Source organism: Periophthalmus magnuspinnatus, chromosome 7, assembly GCF_009829125.3.
Source record: "Periophthalmus magnuspinnatus isolate fPerMag1 chromosome 7, fPerMag1.2.pri, whole genome shotgun sequence".
Classification (NCBI taxonomy): domain Eukaryota; kingdom Metazoa; phylum Chordata; class Actinopteri; order Gobiiformes; family Gobiidae; genus Periophthalmus; species Periophthalmus magnuspinnatus.
In genome coordinates, this window is record NC_047132.1 from 11,266,560 (window position 1) to 11,288,308 (window position 21,749).

Below are 21,749 nucleotides of genomic sequence, written 5' to 3' on the forward strand. Positions count from 1 at the left end.
CTCTCTTCTCTGAAAGTAACTGTGGGTTGCTTACCACTGGAGGTCACAGGAAGCGTTTGGTGAAGTCCTTTTTCAGATTCTAAAACAAATATCCGTGCTTGTAGCTCAATAATTTGTTGTTGATAGTTCCGACAGCGTTCGCAGAAAGAATTCCTTTTGTTTCTTCAAAACACAACTCCAGGTCTGTTTTTGATGAGGAAACAACATTATAATAACATAGATCAAAAATAGTCACTTAGTTTGTTTCTGTTCTTTTGACGACCCCTGGCGTTGAGCTCGTGCACTGCGGTGTTTATATATCTCCGGGTTTGTGACGCCACTTCCGGTGACGCGAGGAAATTTTAAACTCTCGTCCTTCTCAGTGATGGCGGCTGCGTTCCGATCTCTCCCGACAAACAGCCACAACAAATGGTACTTTACCCGGCAGCAGATCGACAACAACCCGTCCCGGAGAGCTGGACTGGACCCCGATAAGGAGCTCTCGTACCGGCAACAAGGGGCGAACCTGCTGCAGGACATGGGACAGCGCCTCAATGTGTATCTTTTTTGTTTAGCGGTGCTAGCTTACCCTCTTAGCCTGTGGCTAGCAGCGGTGTGTGGCCTTTACCGAGCCGGTTTCTTCGTGAACCGGCTAGACTTTACTCAAACTGTATTATTTACTCCCATTTGACCTTATTTGGCGTATTTAATGCGTCGATGTTGTGATTTGTGGTGTATTTCAGTGCGATCGGCGTGTTGTCAGCGCGTTACGGAGCTAACGCGATGCTTCTAGGCCTCTGCGCTCAGCGGGCCCCGAGGGCATTAGCATTAGCATGTGTTTTTCTACCAAGTATGATTAAATTACGAGTAGGGGTTAGCTTTAGATGTTTAAAGACCCCAAATTATGTAACAGCGATTTCATAGGAGGTTAGTTTATAATGTATTGCATAGCTACTTGTTTAATGCTTCGTTAGCTCTTGGCCCGTGCTGGTCGGGGGCTCTACATAAATAGATGGGATGGGACAGCTGTTTTTAGCGTGTCTGGCGCGTTTTTATGTGTGTTTGAAGCGTGTCTGCAGCTCCTATGTTTTCCTTAACAGTTGTTCAGCTCACAACTCACGATCAACACCGCCATCGTGTACATGCACCGCTTCTACATGGTCCAGTCCTTCACCAGGTTCCACAGAAACGTGAGTGTCTTTATGAAAGCTTTTTGTCCAGGGCAGAGAACCTCAAACTTGTCACGTGCTACCTTTTTAAATGTATTTGAAGGACACTATCAGCACTATACTGGAAAACATTTGGTCCAGAAGGGAGCATCTCAAACTTTTATCAAGCACCACCTTTTAAAATATACAAGCAGGACTAAACAAAGACTGGTGTTTACTTGGGTCTTTACCAGCTCACGTATGTGACTGTAACATGAACATACCTGGACTGAATCATCATTAAACTGGTTGTAAAGGATGTCCCAAGTCTGAACTAGGGAATGCCCAAACTTTAACACAGGGCTGAAGCATTTTTTTTAAATAAAAATTGTCCCAATTGCAATTTTTTGATGGGTATCATGATTTTATTTACAATTGGTTTTCAGTAGTAGTATTCAGTGCACGGTTTATGTGCATTGAAATCTGAGAGACTGAAATTGGAACTGATAAACTTGTATACGACTGGTGTGAATTTCAGAACATGTTTCTACAGGTAAACATGATTTTCTTTAATAAGACAAAATGTTCTTGACATACTAGAAAATATCCTGTTATCTTAATAACTGCTGACTAAAATTTCTATTTTGGTTTCTGAGTTTTAGACTACACAGGGTTGGTGTAAAATGACAGGGTTAGCAGATTTTTGTAATAAGACATTTTGATTACAGAAGATATTGTTACGTAGATAATTGCAGCCTTTGCAATTTCCTAACTTTGACCATTCTTGGAGCTCTTCTCTATTCTAGTTAACTGAGTAGAAGTTTACTAAAATAGTAAACTTCTAATTTTGCAGGAGCTCCTCCATTACTAACTGAAAAAATACTACAACTTCCCACAGGTCTAAGGTGCACCTAAGCTGTCACAATAATCACTATATCGAGTTATCGTTGAATACATGATGGGTGGAATGATAATTTTTTGGAGTCAATATTTATAGTGGTGCTGTTTCTTAGTACTAGGGGGGAGCTTTTTTGTTATTTCTCCTGTTGTACGATTAGATTTGAGCTGTTAGGGGATGAATTAATGACTTGATGCATAACTTACTATTATTCTGCTATTTATTTGTGGTGGTTTGTTTATTTTAACCATATTGCAGTTTTTTGAGAAGAATTCTAATTTAGGGTTGGTGTGTCAGTGGCATAGATTAGTTTCAATATTATCGTATATCTTAATTTTTTTTCTTAAAGGGTCCCTATTATGTTATTTTCTGATCTATTTTATAATGTTTCCTCATCACAAACACACCTCGAGTTGTGTTTTGTTTCATTCACTCATGTTTAACACGCAAACCCTGCATATTTAGGCTGAGTTCTTCTTCTCTCAAAAACAAAACATGACTCCAAGTATGTTTTTGATGAGGTAACAACATTGCAACATGGCTTAAAGCTCACAAGAGTTTGTGTAATATAGGACCTTTTTAAGCAATATATCATACTTCAGAGTTTGCTATCGTGACAGGCCTGAGATGAACCCATCAATGACTGAATGTTTTACCCTTTATGTCCCTGTTAGATCGTGTCCCCAGCAGCGCTCTTTCTCGCGGCTAAAGTCGAAGAGCAGCCGCGTAAACTGGAGCATGTCATCAAAGTGGCACACGCATGTTTGAATCCCCAGGACCCGTCTCCAGATGTACGCAGTGACGTAAGTGCTTCAAACCGCCCCTGTTTACATTCACAATCTGTACGACCCAGTGATCTCAGAAAATGGGTGTGTAGCAATGCAACTGTATTAAACTCATTTGTGATTTGTGTTGGGGCCCAATATATTGTCTCATGAACATAGAACTCCATATGTTTTACATGTCAATAATATCATTATTATTGTAGTTAATGACAGTCTAATACCACAATAGATCCAATATCAGTGTTTCCCATTAATGCTAGAGGCTATGGTGGCCCCTCAGTCTAACATTCTCCCCCAGAGTCTAAAAACAATCTGGACTATATATTGGCATAACAAAATTAGATGTTTGTTTCTCATTATATCATCCTAAACTTTTAAAAGAGACACAACTGGTAAAGAATGAAATATGGACAGTAAGTGACATTTCCACTCCACAAATTGAATGAGATGAAAATAAAACTAATTTATACTACCTTAATTTTTACAAATCTATGGGAAACACTGCAGTATTGTTACATGCCTATTACAAAAGCTGGGTTATATCAGAGGTTCTTGTAATAAAGTAACAATAAGGGCAAGAGCAAATGTAACTTGACGTCACAACCCCCACAATGATCCCTGTATTTTCATTTTATAAAAAGGGGTGGAAATTACTGTAAATATAATATTATCAGATTGATCTATAAAAAATGTGGGACAGTTGCGTTTGCTGTTTGCTCTGCTACTGGACTAAGGCGCCCAGTCAGTAATGTGCCTGTCCTCTGACCTTTGACCTCAGGCCTACCTGCAGCAAGCCCAAGACCTGGTCATTCTTGAGAGCATAATTCTGCAGACCCTGGGTAAGTATGGGAGACACGCACAGGGTCGGTTTCCCCCCAGGCCCCTGCTTTATGACGGTATCCCAATCCATAGAAACTTAATGAACACAGATTAAAGATGCACTACGTAACTTTTCAGGTAGAGGGTACACCACTTTCTTGTCACCATGGAGATGTTAATACTTCGCCTGGATTGTTCTACATGCAGTATTAAACGTATCTATATTGCATTTATTCAACTTTTTTTCAAACGCTGTAATTGCAAAAAGGACTAGTTAGAAGTTAAATTGTCTATGACGGGTTAAACTACCAATTTTACCAAAACACGTGTTTCTTGTGCAGATTTTGACAAATGTTTGGATACAATTCTCCCATTGTCATGTATCACTATGGAACTCTCTAAAAAAATTGCTTCTTGATGGGTGTAAAACTATAATTTATATTTACAATAGGTTTTATCCCTCCAAATTAAGCCAAAATTTCAGAATCCTAAAAACCTGTTCTATGCACTTCCCCATAGTGAAATTAGTCCTCTACATTTGACCCGTCTGTGTTTTTGGGTTAAATTTGCCAGCAGCAGTGGGACCCATCTCCAGATTTTCAGTTAGGCTTGGTCAGGACTGCTTACCCAAGTTAAATGCCATAATGTGGAACCTTCTAAGCAAAGCATGCAATAGCGTCTCCATGGACACAAGCAAGCGGCAGACCCACCCACCATGCCAGTTTGCTGTACAGTCTTAATACAGCTATTCTGAAGTGATTCCAATCCAATTTTTGTCACTTTCTACGTTATTTTCATAAGTTTCTAAGTGGGGATTTACTAAGGCTAATGTTAAAGTGATGATAACTGAATTTTCTGGTTTACAGGGCTATCTAAACTTTTTGGTGCAGAGAAAGAGATGTGTTGACTTGATAAAAAAAAAAAGTGTATATAGTTAAATAGTTAATCTGTTTATTTTTTTCTCTCCTTTTCACAGCTTTTGAGATCACCATCGACCACCCACACACCCATGTTGTGAAGTGCACTCAGCTCGTGCGAGGTAGGTTTCACAGGCTGTACTAGAGTGTTTAGTTTCTATCATTTGAATATGACGTAACCCTTTTTCTTGGTTTTGTTTTCTTTCTGCAGCGAGCAAAGACCTTGCCCAGACGTCGTATTTTATGGCAACAAACAGGTATCACCAATTAATGTGAGCTGAACTGAACTGTGTGTGAATAAACTAACTCAATTTTTATATTTTTATATTAACAATTATCAAAATGGTTAACATTGCAGTAGTATTATTGTGTTTTCAGATATTTAGTGATTTCAGACAGGGAGCATTGGCCAATTTAACTATGGGGGAGTGACAAATGGGTTAATGTGGTTTTAACTGACAACAAGCAGGCTGTTCTACCACCACATTTTAAAGCTATCTTGATAAATACAGTTTCCCTTTGTTTATTTAAAAGTGCATTGTGCAAACCTTTCTGGTGGGGGTCCGCCACCTGCTTGTTGTCATGGGGATGTTCTTGCTAAGACATCAAGTATATGATGCAAGACATAAGGAAAAATGTTGCACAGAAAAAAAGTTAAGTAACTTTACAAAATATTTTTTGACAAAGTAAAGGGTGGATCTTTTGAGGATTTGAATATAAAAAAGTCATGTTAAAAAATGTGAGTTAAGTTAATGTTTTTCTGCTACATGTCCATCTTACTTCATATATTTGATGTATGCTGCATGTATAGACGATGTAGAAAGTAGTAAAGAAATAGTAGCAATAAAGAAAAAAAAAACATTGAAAGGGTGTGTCCAAGACTGGTAGTGTATATCACTGGTCCCCAACCTTTTTATCACCGCGGACTGGCCAATGCTTGAAAATTTTACCGGGGGCCAAGTGGCGGAGCAGTTTTGAAGGCTTCATTGCCTCATTACAGAGCTGGTCGCCATATATTATGCAGAGCGGGCTTGGTCTGTGGGAATCACCTGTCGCGATAAATTCATAGTTCAAGTAGAACTCCTGGTATTGTCTGTTAAAAGCTTTCTTTTACTTGGAAGTTGGCTCTTTTTCTGTCTCTTCACTGGGCCTTTTCCCCTTCGAAAAGAAACTTTCCAAAGACGTCTGTTTTTTACTCATTTTGCTAATTTGTGGGTTAAGTTGTCGGCGCTCAAGTGACTGAAATGTAACCGAGAGAATCCGGTCATTTTTCAAAATAAAAGATTTTTCAGATCAGATTGTTCAGACTCAGATAATAAATACAACGGAAATAATTAATTATTTCTTGGACGGCCGGTGGCCCGGTACCAATTGATCCACGGACCGGTACCGGTCCACGGCCCGGTGGTTGGGGACCACTGGTGTATATCATGTATTTATGCAGTTGTTATTATTGCTCAGAAAAACCCACAAAAAAAGGCACCCTTACTATGAGCAGGCTCGCCTCTCTACAGATGTAACCAGTAAGGTGACCTGGTGGCGTCACTAGCTTGTCTCCATTAAAATAGAAGTTTAATGCCATACATGCCAGGCAAATGAATAAAATCTCCATGGAGATAAGCAGGTGCCAGATACTCCACCAAGAAAAGTTGCATAGTGCACCTTTAAACTTGGTGAAGACATTGAACTTTGTGTCAGTTTTTATGGATAGGCCCAGTAATTACTGAGATATTAACCATAAACCAGGTCAACAAATCTGCAGTCTGACACTTTCCACAAATGACAAATTCCACCATAGAATTGTGACCTGTCTCCTGCTCAATTTAAACTATAAGCTCTTTACAATGTGATCTCATGTGAACGAAGCCAATAGAGTGTACTGTGATTTCAAAAATACCATGTCAAATATTTAGTATTTAACAAACCCTCTCCTCTGTGTTCTCCTCAGCCTCCACCTGACGACGTTCTGTCTGCAGTACAGCCCCCCGGTGGTGGCTTGCGTGTGCATACATCTGGCATGTAAATGGTCAAACTGGGAGATTCCCGTGTCCACTGACGGGAAGCACTGGTGGGAATACGTTGACCAGACAGTGACTCTGGAGCTGCTGGACGGTAAGTCTTCATATACCCTCGTTTTACTGGACGTCAGCGTGGCATAACGTATTTTTAGCATTATGTAAAAGACAATTTGTATTAATGATATGATTAAACCAAATATTTAATGATGGCCTCTATAATATTTATACTAACATGTTTAAAGCTTTAAATTGGATCTATTCTGCAAAATGTACTTTTCAGAGCTTGTATATGTTATAGTTGTTTCTCCTTCTCATTTAGCCTCTTGAACATGTTTTTGCATTTTTGAGCAATCTTTAATCACTTATTTTCAAGACACGATTGGGGATGGAACAGTTGCTATAGCAGTTAAGCTGTATTTTAAAATGATCAAAAGTCCTCAAAATGTCACCTATAAACTGAAAGATGAAAATCATGAATACCAAATACTTACTCTAAAAAATACATAGAAATCAGGCTGCAAAAAAAAACAAAGCACTACATCTGTATAGAAAAGTTAGTGTTTATTTCATCTTTGCTATTAAAGAAGACATAGTGCTTGTGTCTGCTATGTGGTTATAGTTATGTTATAAATGAAATAAATGAGAAGAGGAAATGACTAAAACCTCTGAAAAGTAAATTTTACAGAATAGGTGCTTTAAGAATAAAAGCATATCCACCAACGTGTTCCGGCCGACACAGCCTTCATCTTACCCAGAAAACTACTGCAATATTTTCAAGTTAAAAAAAAAACCCTCTCCAACAAGCGCCTGCACACGAATTTGAACTATACATGTATCTACACATTTTTTCACTCGTATTCTTTTTACCGGTCTAATTTGTTTTTGTTCATCTTTTCAGAGCTAACTCACGAGTTCCTTCAGATCTTGGAAAAGACGCCCAGCCGTCTAAAGCGAATCCGCAACTGGAAGGTACGTTTTTCTAAACCTTTTAAGCCATTTTTAGTCAATTTACATGTTTCTAACACTGTTTTGTTTGTCAACTTTCCTAGGCTGGAGGACAGGCACCCAAAGTCAAACCCAAAGTGCAGGAGGAAGGCGACCAGAGGGACACCATGATGAATATGATTTCTATGGCTTCTTCAGAGAGCACTGTTGCTGGGCTCATGAGTCTGTCCGCCCCTCCCTCTTCGGATAAAGAAAGGAGCACACCGGGAAGCGCCCAAAACTGGAGCGGAAAACCACAGGGAGCAGCAGACCAACCGGCTCCCAACAGCGAAGTCCACACTCCCGCCAAAGTCTCTTTAAGCGAATACCGAGCCAAGAACGCAGATGTTTTGGCCGCCCAGAAACGAAAACTAGAAAACATGGAGGCTAGCGTGAAACGAGACTATGCAAACGCAGCCCAAGCTCTGATAGGACAGCAACACAAAAAGGACAAATCTCACCATCACCAGCAGACCTCCGCATCTCATTCTAGCTCCTCGGATAACCCTTCTCCAATTATTCTTAAAATCCCACTTGAAAAGGAGAGGCACGATCGCAGCTCCTTAAAAATGCGCTTTCCTCTTGCTTCCGGTGGAGGTGGGGGTAGTAGTAGTAGTAGCAGCAGTCACAGTACAAATAGTCGTGGACAAGATCAAGATATTAAAATGAAAATCCGTGTGCCTGAGAAGCAAAGGGGAGGTTCCGGGGAGGAGGGGAAGAGCAGAGACAAACACAGAGATAGGTCGAACCATCATCACCACTCCCACCACTCTTCGCACCATCATTCGTCTTCTAGTAGTGCCTCAATGTCCTCCTCGTCCCATAAACATTCGTCCAGTTCAAGTAGCGCAACAGGAAGTAAAAAATCCGCCAATGACTCTTTTCGTTTGAGTTCGTCTTCTGCATCACGAAAACGACCGCACACGCAAGACCCCACGGCCACTTCAGCATCATCCTCATCGCACGCCAAAATGAGCAAATCTGCAAATAACCCCTACAAACTTCCGTCAATGTCTTCCTCGGCAGGCCAAGGCGCTGACATGCTACCCGCAATCGGACTCCCGCACGCACCCGGAAGTTTTGGGAAAGGCGACAAAACGGACACAAACGGACACGGAGGGGCAGCGGGAGGCCAGTCCAACGAATTTCAAGACACTTTTGATATGCTGAATTCGTTGCTAAGCGCGCAGGGGGTCCAACCATCGCAGCCGGCCATGTTTGATTACAGGCAACAGTATGGGGAGTATAGATTCAGCGCAGGATCAAGAGGAGGAAACCAACGCCCACCTCCCCTCCCCTCAGAGCCCCCTCCTCCTCTGCCCCCTCTGCCCAAATGAGCGATGTTAAGGTAGAAATAGGGCTGCACGATATAGGAAAGTTTGTGATATGGCTGTTAAGAACTTTGATATCGACATCATTTCAGTATTTTAAATACCTTTTCACTCATTTTAGTTATAATGAAACAAAACTACCGTACATGCTTTAATTTACAAGTGAAACTGGACTGACTCGAGGTTAATTTTGGACTTAATAAGGAAAATTGTTAATATGACTTGAATAAAGCAGATTTTATTATCAGCGCTGTATATTGAGTATGTTGCGATATTGATTATTGCCTCAGTTAATATTGCAATACCAATACTTTTTCAATATATCGTGCAGCCTCGGGCTAAAGCATCCGTCATGTTACAGTATTGTAAATTTTAGTTTTTAGAATTTGAAAACGTATTTTGGGTCTTCAGCGTGACAGCGATGAATTGTACAGGGGTTTTAGTTTGTGATTACTGGTAATCTAATGGGCCTGAAATATGAGGAAAAAAGTGTAAATAATTTTATTCTTCAGTGAAACGGAATGTGATGGAGGAGGCGGGATTTTCAGTTTCAGAAGATTTGTCCAAAAAAAAAAAAAAAAAGTGGATTTACGCCTGTTGGATATTCTTACGATTGTCTTTTTTATAATGTTTTTATAGTATATTATTTATTGAATGTTTTTAAGAGGATCTTGTCCCCATCACTCTGCCCGCTCGGGAAGAAGGGACGTGACAGTTAAACTGTGCATGCTCCACGGCCATCTTTTATATTTTTGATCCTTTCTCCAAAAACTTAAATCTTTGGGAAAAAAAAAAGGTTTTATTTCTTGCCATTTAGCAGATGTGTATAAATATTTTAAAGTACAAAAGATTTTTGTTAAAACTTGCAAAAAAAATATGTAAATTAAGAAAGTTTGTACTTTTTAATTTTTAGTTTTGATGTTGCAGTCATTGTTTTAAATGGTTGTAAAATAGAATTTCTCTAATGTGTTATTCACACTAATGAAAAAAGGTTAATACAAATCTCACATATCTGCAGGTTTATGAAGACGATGGCCTTTGTGAAAGAGTTGTAGCATGGTTCATATCCATGAGACATTTATGGTCGAGATTTTAAATGTGTATTATGCTCCGTACAATGCTACCATGTATTTTAAATCCATAGGACTCTGAATAATCAGAGAGTTAACGTCTAAAATGTAAACTCTTTTTGTAAAAGTGCACATCTGTGTACGCAGGTGTGGTGTTATTATAAATGCATTAAGCATTATTCAAAGCAAACGTGTTCAGTTTAATATTGTTCATTCACCCTCATGTGTTTAGACATTCAGAGTCTTTGCTTCATTTGGCCCTAAATGTGCATTGTACCTATGTGGTTTTGGCAATACATTATTCCATGTTTGTAATGGTGTTGAACCTTTCACAATTATTTTTTTTTTTTTGTCATGTTTTTCCTCAGTAAATGAACTTTATGCTAAGAATTCAACTCAGGCAGTGGATTTAAAATGTAATTATTCAGAGCTGGGTTATACTTTAACAGGATGTGCACTAAGGAAAGTTGGTATGTAATCATTTATTTCAACCTGTCACATGTTCATTAATTAAAATAACATTTCAGTCTAAATGCTTACGTGAGAAAATGACACTCATGCAACTGAACAATGCAACAGTCATGGCTCCGTTTCTGTCAAAATGTCCTTCATTCACGTCTTGTTCAAAAGTTGTTGACACTCAGGTCTGGAAATAACTTGTTTTCCCTTCAGTCAAAATGTCTGTGAATACGGTTCTTTTTGATATAATGTGGTTGCTTTATTCCCAATCAAAGTCAATAAATATTTTATGGAACACCGACTTTGTTTTTATTATTTGAAAGCACTAAAATACAGTTGCATCTGTTTATTTTGTTCCACCCCTGGAGGTGTTATAGATTGGTGATTGATTAACAGTTATCCAATAAAATGTGTTCAAATGGACGTCAGCCAATGAAAGCACTGTAGGGGCGGAGCGCTCTTTTATACCAACCAATCGCAGCTCTCGGGAGGCGGGCGCTATCTGCTGCAAAGGCTGTGGCCGTTTATCGCTGTTAAAGCCGTTGTGTGTTCTTCCCGTGAGCAGCACTGAGCGATCTGCGGCAAAAAGCAGGGTAAGCGCCCTAATAAAGTATGCTATTTCGTCTCACTTTGTAGTTCGAGAACATCAAACATATATTACAGGACGCTTGCTCTATATAATCTTCCAAAGCGGCTGTTGCTGGTTGTTAAAGGTGTTTGTCTGCTAAAGGCTACGGTTAGCATCTGCTAAACCAAGATGGCGGCCTCAGTGAAGTGACGCAGCTCAGAGGCGGGATGAGCCACAGGGGCGCTGCTTTGAGAGCTCAGGAAAACAGGAAAACTGTCATCATTTATTCACTAACTAACGTGCTTAAAGTCTAATTTTTTTTAGAATTAGACCGTAGAGGTATGTGAAATTCTTCTATAACCAGACGTGCAGTCACTACTGTGTCTCGAGTCTGTTGTCATGTTTAACTGCCATTAACGGCATGACAGCAAATTAAGATAAAGACCGAGTGTCAGTTCCGCCGGAGGTCCTGTTGTCACAAATGTAAACGTGTCTATGTATGGTCGTGTGCAGGTTTACAATGAACCGGATCAGGATCCACGTGCTGCCCTCCAGCAGGGGCAGGGTGCCGCAGCCTCCCCGCCTTCAGGAGCAGATGAGCTGCGCTTACGTCCTTCGCCCGTGCCCCCAGCCCAGACTGGAGGGTCAGGAGTTCTGCATCAAACACATCCTGGAGGACAAGAGCGCACCGTATAAGCAGTGCAGTTATGTGTCCTCCAAGAACGGCAAGCGCTGTCCCAACGCAGCCCCAAAGATGGAGAGGAAGGATGGGTAAGCACCATGTCTTGTCTAGGTGTAATAACAACACATTTTTTAGTATAGTAATATATTGCTGAAGAAAATATAGTTGATTATTTATAATAACTATTATAATGTAACTATTTCATTACACGGACACAATAACCCTAAGCAGGATTATCCTTCAAAATGTTTCTAAACTGTACATTATCAGAAAATGTTGGCAGCAATAAATAACTGATGAAATTAAACAGTGGTTAGTTGGTGTCTATAATGAGTTACAAGTGATTATTTTTTAATTTTCTATTTTTTTAACCTTCTACAGAAAAATGACAGTGTTACCCTAGATCAAAGTAAAAGTACTATGATAAACATTGACTCCCCAAAATGTTTGTTTCACTTATGATTTATTGAACAATAAGTAAATTTAATAATTATCGAGACAGGTCTAGTCCTGTGTTCAAAGAAGTCTCATTGCACTGAATAATCCTAAATATTTGTCTACAGTGTGGCTTTTTGCGCTGAGCATGCGCGGAGGAACGCTCTGGCTCTCAGGGCTCAGATGAAGAAGGCATGTTCAGGGCCATCTGCTGAAGCTCTTCTGTCTCAGCTCAGCGGATACCACCGCACAGATGCCCACAGCCTAGACGGACGTTCCGAGGCCAGCCGTATCTTAGGTCTGTCTCAGACTCATGTTTTATGTTTTTAGTTTTCATATTCTGACATTTCTGTGTCCTGTAGAAGAGGACAGTCTGAGTGAGGAAGAGCAGAATCCTCTGGGACTGGACCAGACATGGAGAGGGGAACCAGACAGTGAGGCCGAGAGCAATGACAGCGAACACGAAGACCCTCTCAAGTAAGACTTCTCCTGTGTGTTTAACTCAGCCTCATTTTACAGACATGAGTCTTATGTGTATATACCCTGCCCTCCTCTGCACCATTTGTGGACAAGTACTGTGTTGTCAGGCTGTTTTTTTGCACTGACCCATGGTGTGAACAAGTTTTATTGCTCAAGATGGATATAATATAGCCACATGGGTCTCTTATTTTTATAGATTCCCTAAAGCCTATGGGAGCAGCTTGGCGAGGGTTGCAGCAGGTGGCATGTCTAATTGGAGACCCGCATACTTGTGTTTTGTGTTTTCACTTATGTTTTTTCCTCCTGTTTTCAGACATGCCGGAGTGTACACGGCTGAGGAGGTGGCTCTCATCACTCGGGACAAACTGATCCGGCTTCAGTCTCTTTACATCGATCAATTCAAACGTCTCCAGCACCTGCTCAAAGAGAAGAAACGCCGCTACCTGCACCAACGGAAAGTGGAGCATGAAACACTTGGTGAGTACAAAAGGAGTACAGCTGTTTGCTCTTTGTGCTGAAATGGATTTATGATCACCTCTGAACTGGAATTACCTCTGACTTTTTCTTCATGACAACAGCCGCTAGCTGCATGGGACATGGTTAGAGATTTGCAAATGTTTTCGTTTTTTAAAACCGAATCCAGAGCAGTCACTCATCAATGAGCTCAGCCAATAATTTTATATCTGCACATTGGCCCCTACAGCCACCTCCAAATTTTTCTATAGCCCAAAATCACAACAGCAGTCGCCTCGCAGAGCTTGACAAAATTGATTTAACCAAGAAAATCTAAACCATTTTAAAAGATGAGCATATTCACTCACACACCACAGTTATGTCAGGAAAGGCACTTTATTCACGTCGCCAAGGATACAACGTCAGTTACCCGTAGAGCCACTGCTGCTTGGGTTTTGAGGCTGATTTTGATCAGTTCTCACACAGACCATATAAACTGGTAGAGTCTTTGCAAAGGAAGCAGAACTTGGTACTATTGAAACACATTCTCCTTTCTCTCACTTTAAATGAGATTTAGTTTACCATGTAACACTGTTTGTGCATCAGCTCTGGGTTTGGAGTTTAAGTTGTGCCGATAGTTCAGTCTGCCGTTCAGACATCAGTACTGGAGAGTTGGCTCTAAAGCTTTAGACCAGTGACTCGAACATTTCACAACAAATACAACCAAAGAAAAGATTGGGTTTTCTGAGTACCACCACATCCAAAACAGGTCTAAAATATGACTATTCCAGGGCTAAACCAGGTTTAAAAGTGGACTATATTATTCCCACTATAGTTTTAAACAAATTATCCAAAGGAGGACAAAAAAGTGGGGACCACAAGTACCACCTGAAGGAACCTTTGTACCACCAGTAGTACACATACCACAGTTTGAGAAACACTACTCTATATAAACTGACCCTATTGGTCCCTGTTTGCTGTGACAGGGAGCAGCCTGCTGACCGGGCCTGAGGGTCTGTCTCTGAAGGAGCGCGAGAACCTGAAGAAACTCAAAGCTCTGCGTCGCTACCGCCGACGGTACGGCACCGAGGCCCTGCTCCACCGACAGCTGAGGGAGAGGAGACAGGCGCTAACAGACGGAGCTCCTCAGGTACAGATATACTGTTAATATAGCCACGTTTCTGTTATGATTATACAGTGTTTGGGTAGAGCTGCAAGATTAATCGTGATTGAATGAAACAGAATTTGAATGAAGGTAATGAAGCAAATCACAAAGGCTGCAATTTTTGCCATAATTTTTGTGACAAACAACAAAATCTCTTATCTTATTCTGCACGACTCCTTACAGTTTAGAAGTTTGTTAGTTCATATTTTATTTTTTTTACTCTTTTGTAAATTCTACTGGACATGTTTTAAATGGCAACTTTGAACAGAATCCTATTATTAAAACATAAATTGCATCTAATCACAATGTTTGTCAGAAAGAATTCAACTGGATATTTTTCCCAAATCATCCAGCCCTGATTCTTCAACTTCATAAAAAAACTAATTAAGTGAAATGACGAAAACAACTTGGTAATAAAACATCAATATAATAGTTGGGAAAATGTGTAGAGTAAACTCATTTTCATCAGTTTTTTTTCACAATATTGATCCAACCACAGAAGCTGCTGATTCACAATGGTAATTTAATCTGGGAAGTTGTAGTCTACATCAGGGGAATTCCTCCCACTGACGGATCACATTATAACTTGTGTATTTGTATTTCTCTCTCTTTCTTTAGCCTTATGTTAGAACCGTGACTGAGAAGTGTGTTGCGTTCATAGACGGGGGGCGCTGTTCTAACCCCTGTCTCCCCATGACTCGACACTGCCTCACTCGTATCCTTTTGATTTAAATAACAATGAGTTTCATTTAAAAGTGTCATTTTGTAGAGACTGGGCAGAGCTGGGTAGTGTATTAAGTGAACGCTCACCATATTGGGAGGACACAATAGTTTTAAAATGTGTAGTGTTTTGGCTGTTTGCAAGTCAAGTGACCGTGATCTTAAAACTGATTTCTTTGGAGCGCTGACATAAAAAGATTGGAGAGGAAATAACTTGACACTGAATAAAGAAGGTGAGGCAAAAAAATTGTTTGCTAGGATTCTCCCTTTTGTATTTATCATCACAATTTTCAATTTTATCTTAACCTCCTAAGACCTGAGCTCTTGCATGACATGCTTTATTAATATCTCTTTGTTATTTGGGGTGATTGGGACTTGATGAGTGTAAATACAAAGAATTTTCTTTTGACATGTAGTTTCAGAGAAAAGTGATGTAAAATTAATATCCTCATATGTGGACTTTCTAATCACTTTGATAAAACATTTGAATAATTATTTGCAAAAACTATTAAGACCCTGAGCACAGCAGTATTTGTCCTGAATGTAAAAACAAAATGAAAAACAACAATTGTGCCTCTTGGAACAACGTGTCTCATGTGAAGAGCTGCTGATGGGACATGTGCCTTCACAAAAAAAACCAAAAACATTCTAAATTCTTAAAAATGTTCTAAATTGAATATATTTGCATTGTTGCTGTTCTTGTATGCTGTTTCTTAAAATTTGCATTGTGGCCTGGACAACCCAAAATGTCTTGTCCACATATGTGCACGCCAGGTCCTAGGTTAATACTAATGGTAACAGATATTTATTTGGTGCAAACTTTTTTATGAAGTGCAACTTAAATGTCCTGTGTTACACAAAATAGACTCTTGTGAGCTTTAGGCCAAGTTATAATGTCATTACCTCATCAAAAATATATCTGGTGTTTTGTTTCATTCACACACCCCTTGAATATTAGTCTGTACATCTCCAAAGCTCAAAATGCTCTGTTCCACCTTGTGATGTCATGAAGTGGTAGTTTTCAAGCTAACAGCTCCTTTTACCTTTTGTTCAGTAGAGATTGCCAATTCCAGGACTGAAATGATCCAAATGAATTTAGTGAAGGTGTATGGAGTTTAAAAACACAGTGGAGCACTTCCACCTTGTGATGTCATGTGGTAACACAGGAACAGGATGTTTTCAGTTTGAAAGAAGAACTCAGCCTAAATATGGCATATAGGTTTGTGTGTTAAACTTGTGTGAATGAAACAAAACACAACTCCAGATATGTTTGTGATGAGGAAACATAACATGGATCTGAAAATGGTGTAATATGGGCCCCTTGAGCAAACTGGACAATTCCAATTCCAGGTCTAAAGACCTGCGTCTGCTCCAAACCACATGTTTTTCTGACAAAGGATTGTAGACCCCTCCATTTAAAAAGACCCAAGCTGATCAGACTTTTAGAAATGACTGAATCTCCATTACCTCAGTATCTATGTAGCATAGGGTGGTGAACCTATTCTTTTCAATACAATTTCATATATATTTTTTTTCATCCCCTTCATCTCTCCATCCTTCCTCTCCTGTGTTTTCATAAACTTGGCCCCAATCAAGACCAGTTGTTTGGAGTAGCCGCTGGTTCCACGGGGCCCACAGTGACTCCTTCCTGTGGTCTGTTGGTTTCTCCCAGAGTCTCAAAGGGGCTAATCAATTCAGTTGGAAGGCACAAGCATCCTTCCTATACCTGCTTTATATTCCCTCTTTTCTACCGTTCTGTTTCATACCTCATTTACCCTGGATTCATTCTGATGTAAGCTTGTTTTGGTCACATCTAGTTGTTTACGTTTGATTTTTGGCCATTTCAATAAGTTTTAGATTACAAATTTTGTGTCAAAAGCCCTCAAAACTATCCATGGGTTTTAGAATGCTGAAAAGTTAGGACTGTTGCCACCATCTGACAGGAAGTTGTAAACCATGAATTAAGTATCCCTATTGATACTTAGCAGCGACATGACATTGGGGGAGGTGCTGCACATGTGTTTATGGCAGAATGTTCACCAGTTGCCATCGTGACACAGTGCAGTGCCTCCAGTTATCATCCCACACCCGGGGAGTGATGACGACATCAACTGCAAAGTATTAACAGTCCAACTATGTGTAACCCCTGGAGCACTGGCGAGACCACAAACCCACAGGAGTGAAGTATTTATACAGAAAAATACAAGTAATCAGCAGTTTTAGAGACTTGTTTGCATGCCCCATATAATTAATTGAAAATGAACAGTGTTTATTTCATCATTACGTCACTATTAAACTCCTTGGTCCTTATCCTGAGCCCAGACATCCATCAGGACAGCAGTCAGGTTCTGTTCAGACTTTGCCCTGGTTTAAAGGACTTACCCTGTGACCGCACCGTCCACATGGGGCAGTCTGAGGAGCCACGCTGCCCCCTCCACCTACCCCTACCCCCTCCGCTCTATCAGCCCGACGCACAACTGCCCCCCGCAACCGACCCGCCCTCCACCCGAGACCTGTACCTGAGCGCCGCGGAGCTACAGCCCACAGAGAGCCTGCCTCTGGAGTTCAGTGATGTAAGTACACTCTGTCAGTACTTTGTGCTATAAAGAAAAGATTTGGCCTTCCAAGTACCACCAGGTCTATCACAGGACTATTTCAGGTCTAAAAGTGGACTACATCATTCCCACTGTAGTTCTAAACATGAAACAACGCAAATGAGATAAAAGGAACTCTAAATTAAGCAACACACTGAAGAGCTACCCAAGTACCACCTGAAGGAGCACGTTTACCCCAGTTTGAGAAACACTGCTCTATGAGTTGAGAAAAACACTGAAGCTGAGACCACATCCACAGTAAAGTTATGATTACTGAAACTATGACTAAAAGATGTTTTTGTCCAATAATAAAAAAACAAACATATGAAAGGAACGAGTAGAGTCCAGTTTCACTTCTGAATCCCAGAGCTCCAAACCAGATCATGAACCAAGTCACGTTCAACAACACATTTGTGCATGTCCATGAATCAGTTAATCAGAGTTGAACAGAAAACATATTTTTGTTTTGACTAAAACTTGCACTTTAGTCGACTAAATGAGCATGACATTTTTGTGGGCTCTAATTATTTGACTAACATAAAAATAATTTTTGGCAAAAAACTAAACCAAACTGTTAAAAAATTAAGAGTCTCATTTTTAGCCATTTTCTTTTTACACAAATGATTACAAAAGCTGGAATTCTCTGAACATCAGTTTTTATTGTTTTAACACCACCAAACCCACTAGAGGGCGACAGATGGTTGGAAGATGGAACGGCATCTGACACACAGGAATATAAGAGTATGGAAGGGCATTTGACAAATTATCCTCTTGTTTTCCCACAGGACCTGGACGTAGAGGGAGATGGGATGCAGTGCCCCCCCTCCCCTCTGCAGTTCGACACGGCTCTGGCTCTGGAGGACCAGACGATCAGAGCCATCGCCGAGGCTCCCATGGACATCCTCACAGGAGAGACCCCCGACGAGCTGGAGGGGTCCGGACTCAGCGAGAGAGACGTCGACTCTATCATCGATGACCAGGTACAGAGTGTCTGCTCAACTGTGAGAACAATGCAGGGGTCAGAGAGAGTCAGGGATGGGACCAAAATGAATCAAGAGCTTGGATGTAATTGGTCAAAACCAAACTAAAACATGGGGAGCTCTTAACAGTTATCAAGCATTATAAACTAGGGCATAAAAAGAAGCTCTTCAGTGAGTCTGTGTTTAAACATGGCCAAAATGGGACTAAACCATTTCTAAACCCGAGTAAAAGGACTAAGGTAGTAATTGAAACCAAAAGACCAAAAGAGACCAATGTTTGAGACTACAGGGCCAGATAATTGAAGGTCCTACATAACACAAATCTGACTTGTGAGCTTTAAGCCATGTTATAATGTTGTTACCTCATCACAAGCATACCTGGGGTTGTTTTGTTTCATTCACACATGTTTGAGTAACACTTTATTATTAGTCTGTCCATGTCTGCAAAGTTCAAAATGCTCTGTTCTACCTTGTGATGTCATGAAACTGTAGTTTTTGAGTTAGCAGCTACCTTTTGCCTGGCAATTGCAGAGCTGAAACTATCCAAATGATTCTAGTGAAGGTGTGTGGAGTTTAAAAACACAGTGGAGCACTTCCACCTTGTGATGTCAGTTCATCTTGTGACATCATGTGGTAATGTGGTTACCACATGATGTCACAAGATGAACTGTTTGTGATGAGGAAACATAATAACATAGATCAGAAATGAACATAATATGGGCCCTATTAAGCTTCTATCCTGATTAACCAAAGCTGTATTTGGCATTTAAGGTTAAGAAGCTTTTCTTCTGTTTTCATTGTGCAGGTGGTGTCGGATGTGATCAGAGCTGAGGAGGAGGCTACAGATAACTCTCACCAAGATCTGGACAGCTCCACTTTAGAGGCACCAAGATGAACCGTCCCACTACAAAACCACATTCAGACATTTACACTAACCCTCTGTGACTCTAACAGACTTCTCTACAGACTGGTCCTCATTTTTATTCACGTCAAAGGGAATTTTACTTCAGAACATGGAGTAATGCCACAGTTATGGTTGGTCTAATTCAAGTTACATTGGTTTAAAATGTAAAATACTTGAATGGTCCAACATGTTATTTGGTTGTTCATTATAAACTACATTCCTTCAAAAACTAAAGCGGTTTCATTGTGTGTTTGCTTATTCCATCGGTGCCATGTTCGAATTTTGTGTTATCTTTTGGACATCTTAAAACCATCCAAGTACTTAAAGTTAACTGCTACGTTTGACCCATATGTGGAACATGGTTAGATTTAAATATGGCTCATGTTTTGGCCTGGGTTATGGTTAATATCTCTGTAATTACTGCACATATCCACATGAAACACAAACTGGCACAAAGTTCTACATCTGTCTGCCCAAATGAACTGTTTTACTGATTTGGAAAAACAAAAAGTGGCATGAAAGACTGGTTCTGGTTGGCATGGTTACACAACTCATCAGTTATAAAAAGATCAATGCGGTTTTTGTTTTTTTTGCATATTTCCTTAGAATATTGTGCCTCATAGAAGGTCATTGTCTCCTGCCCTCAACCAGAAACTTTAGCTAGCTATTTATAAACATTTGTGAACTAATCTTATAAAATCTTACTTGTACTCGTTTCCATGATGATGCTACTGTTTTGCCTAAAATTCCACAGTAGGCATTAACTAACCCAATTCATGTTTTTTTTTTATAGTTTAAAATGTAAAACAGAACTGGCATGTAACTTGGCCCTGTGGTGTCATTTGCCCGTTTCTATGGATATAGCTATGTTCCACAGTATGGCATTAAACTTTTGCAGACAAAGTGATAATGGTGTCGCCCTGGAAACAAGCAGGTGGCAGACCCATTACTAAAAAAGTCACATAGTGCGTCTTTAACTTATGTTATTTTTTTGTATTTTTATTTTAACTTGTGAAAAAATTTGTCTTTTTGTAGCAGCTTAAAATCTATTTTTAAACAAAACAAAAAAACAAGTCTTTCTCTCCTAAATATCACTTTTAAATAAGACATCCCCAGCATACAAAATCCTAGCACGTCCCCCGAAAAAAAAAAAAAAAATTGGGGCGGGTAATGTAATTTCATACAATGACATCACTTTTCCTGGACCCAAAGAGCGCACGGCGAGATACGGAGGGGCCGCTGCAGAGAGAGGAGTCAGAGGACGGTCACAAAATGCTCATTCACCGCTGGGAATGTACCGACACCGGAGCGTAGTGCTGCACGAACCCGCTATGGCACCGATGCGTCTTCGATCAAGCCTATCCAAATGAGGTAGGTTCGCGTAATTACCGTTTTTGTGCCATTTTGTGCGCTATGGAGCAGAGAAGCAGCAGAGATTTTGGGGTAGGCTAGACACCGGACATACCTTTCATTGTTAAACACCGTTAGCAAAACAGAGCTACAACATTACCTGAAAACGTGCACAGAAATGAAAACAAATGGCTGTAGGATGAAGATTTGGATGCGTTTTAACCAAGCGGTGTGCGTAAGGGCGTAACAGCGCTAGTGGTTATGTCGGACCGATACGTTTTAGCGCACACTTTGGTTTGTATGGCCTTCCTCTGCTCGAATAAAGGACATTTGAGCACAGTTCCTCTTTTTTTACACTGCTATGGCCCCACTGCATTGTGCTGGCTTAAACATGCGGTAATTTGAGGTTTCAATGCGTAAAAGTGCCTCGTTTGACCGCGTCCCTCGTTATTTGGTTGATGATCCTGTGTGTGGTCACTATTGTCGCCAGTCTCGTGTTGTTCTCGGGTTCTGAGTAAGAGTAACTGACCAGTACTTATTGAATGAACGCACAGAGATGGATAGAAATGCAATGTATTTAAGAATGTCCAAATGTTTACTTTAGTACACGTTTAAGACTATTTAACCTGTTTACCTTGCCCTATGCGCGTGGTCTAAAGATGTCCTGGATAAGACCTTGTTTAGTCCTAGTTTTCGTTTAGTTTAGACTTCATTGTTTAAGTCTGGTTAAAGCCTTAATATGTAGCTTTTTGGCCAAAATGGACTTGCATAAAAGCATATTTTGTTTTGTTTTTTTCCACAATGCATGTTTTTATTGCACTAAAAATATAGAAAAATGTGTCCTTATTGTGAGTATTTCCACAAACCTGACTCTTATTTGACCTGGGGGATAACCTGAAAGTTACGTACTGTCATTTTCAGTATATTGAATCAATGGAATAAGTCATAGGTCTGACCTGGTTTAGACCTGGTTTAGACCTAGTTTAGACCTGGTTTAGACCTGGTTTAGT

The 21,749-nt window shown here is 40.2% G+C and overlaps 2 protein-coding genes across 6 annotated transcripts in view; both read left to right on the forward strand.

Moving 5' to 3' along the window:
• Nucleotides 1-327: 327 nt before the first annotated feature.
• LOC117373808 (cyclin-T1) overlaps nucleotides 328-21,749 on the forward strand; it is a 75,207-nt gene continuing 53,785 nt past the window's right edge. Inside the window, exons 1-9 of one of the 5 annotated variants that reach the window (XM_033969914.2) lie at nucleotides 328-537; nucleotides 1,088-1,169; nucleotides 2,700-2,828; nucleotides 3,589-3,649; nucleotides 4,606-4,668; nucleotides 4,758-4,803; nucleotides 6,495-6,658; nucleotides 7,463-7,533; nucleotides 7,614-10,709. In XM_033969914.2, the coding sequence (XP_033825805.1) occupies nucleotides 365-537; nucleotides 1,088-1,169; nucleotides 2,700-2,828; nucleotides 3,589-3,649; nucleotides 4,606-4,668; nucleotides 4,758-4,803; nucleotides 6,495-6,658; nucleotides 7,463-7,533; nucleotides 7,614-8,885 (2,061 nt within the window). In that variant the 5' untranslated portion in view covers nucleotides 328-364 and the 3' untranslated portion in view covers nucleotides 8,886-10,709. Of the gene's footprint in view, nucleotides 538-1,087; nucleotides 1,170-2,699; nucleotides 2,829-3,588; nucleotides 3,650-4,605; nucleotides 4,669-4,757; nucleotides 4,819-6,494; nucleotides 6,659-7,462; nucleotides 7,534-7,613; nucleotides 10,710-21,749 lie in introns of those variants that run through there. The other 4 variants (XM_033969913.2, XM_055223232.1, XM_055223233.1 and 1 more) reach the window with 4 other exon arrangements.
• On the forward strand, nucleotides 10,918-19,997 carry kansl2 (KAT8 regulatory NSL complex subunit 2). The gene is made up of 10 exons (XM_033970132.2): nucleotides 10,918-11,001; nucleotides 11,490-11,747; nucleotides 12,222-12,391; nucleotides 12,456-12,570; nucleotides 12,887-13,050; nucleotides 14,013-14,176; nucleotides 14,810-14,906; nucleotides 17,234-17,484; nucleotides 18,291-18,485; nucleotides 19,291-19,997. Exons 2-10 carry the CDS (start codon nucleotides 11,497-11,499, stop codon nucleotides 19,378-19,380), a joined length of 1,497 nt encoding a protein of 498 aa, XP_033826023.1. The 5' UTR covers nucleotides 10,918-11,001; nucleotides 11,490-11,496; the 3' UTR covers nucleotides 19,381-19,997.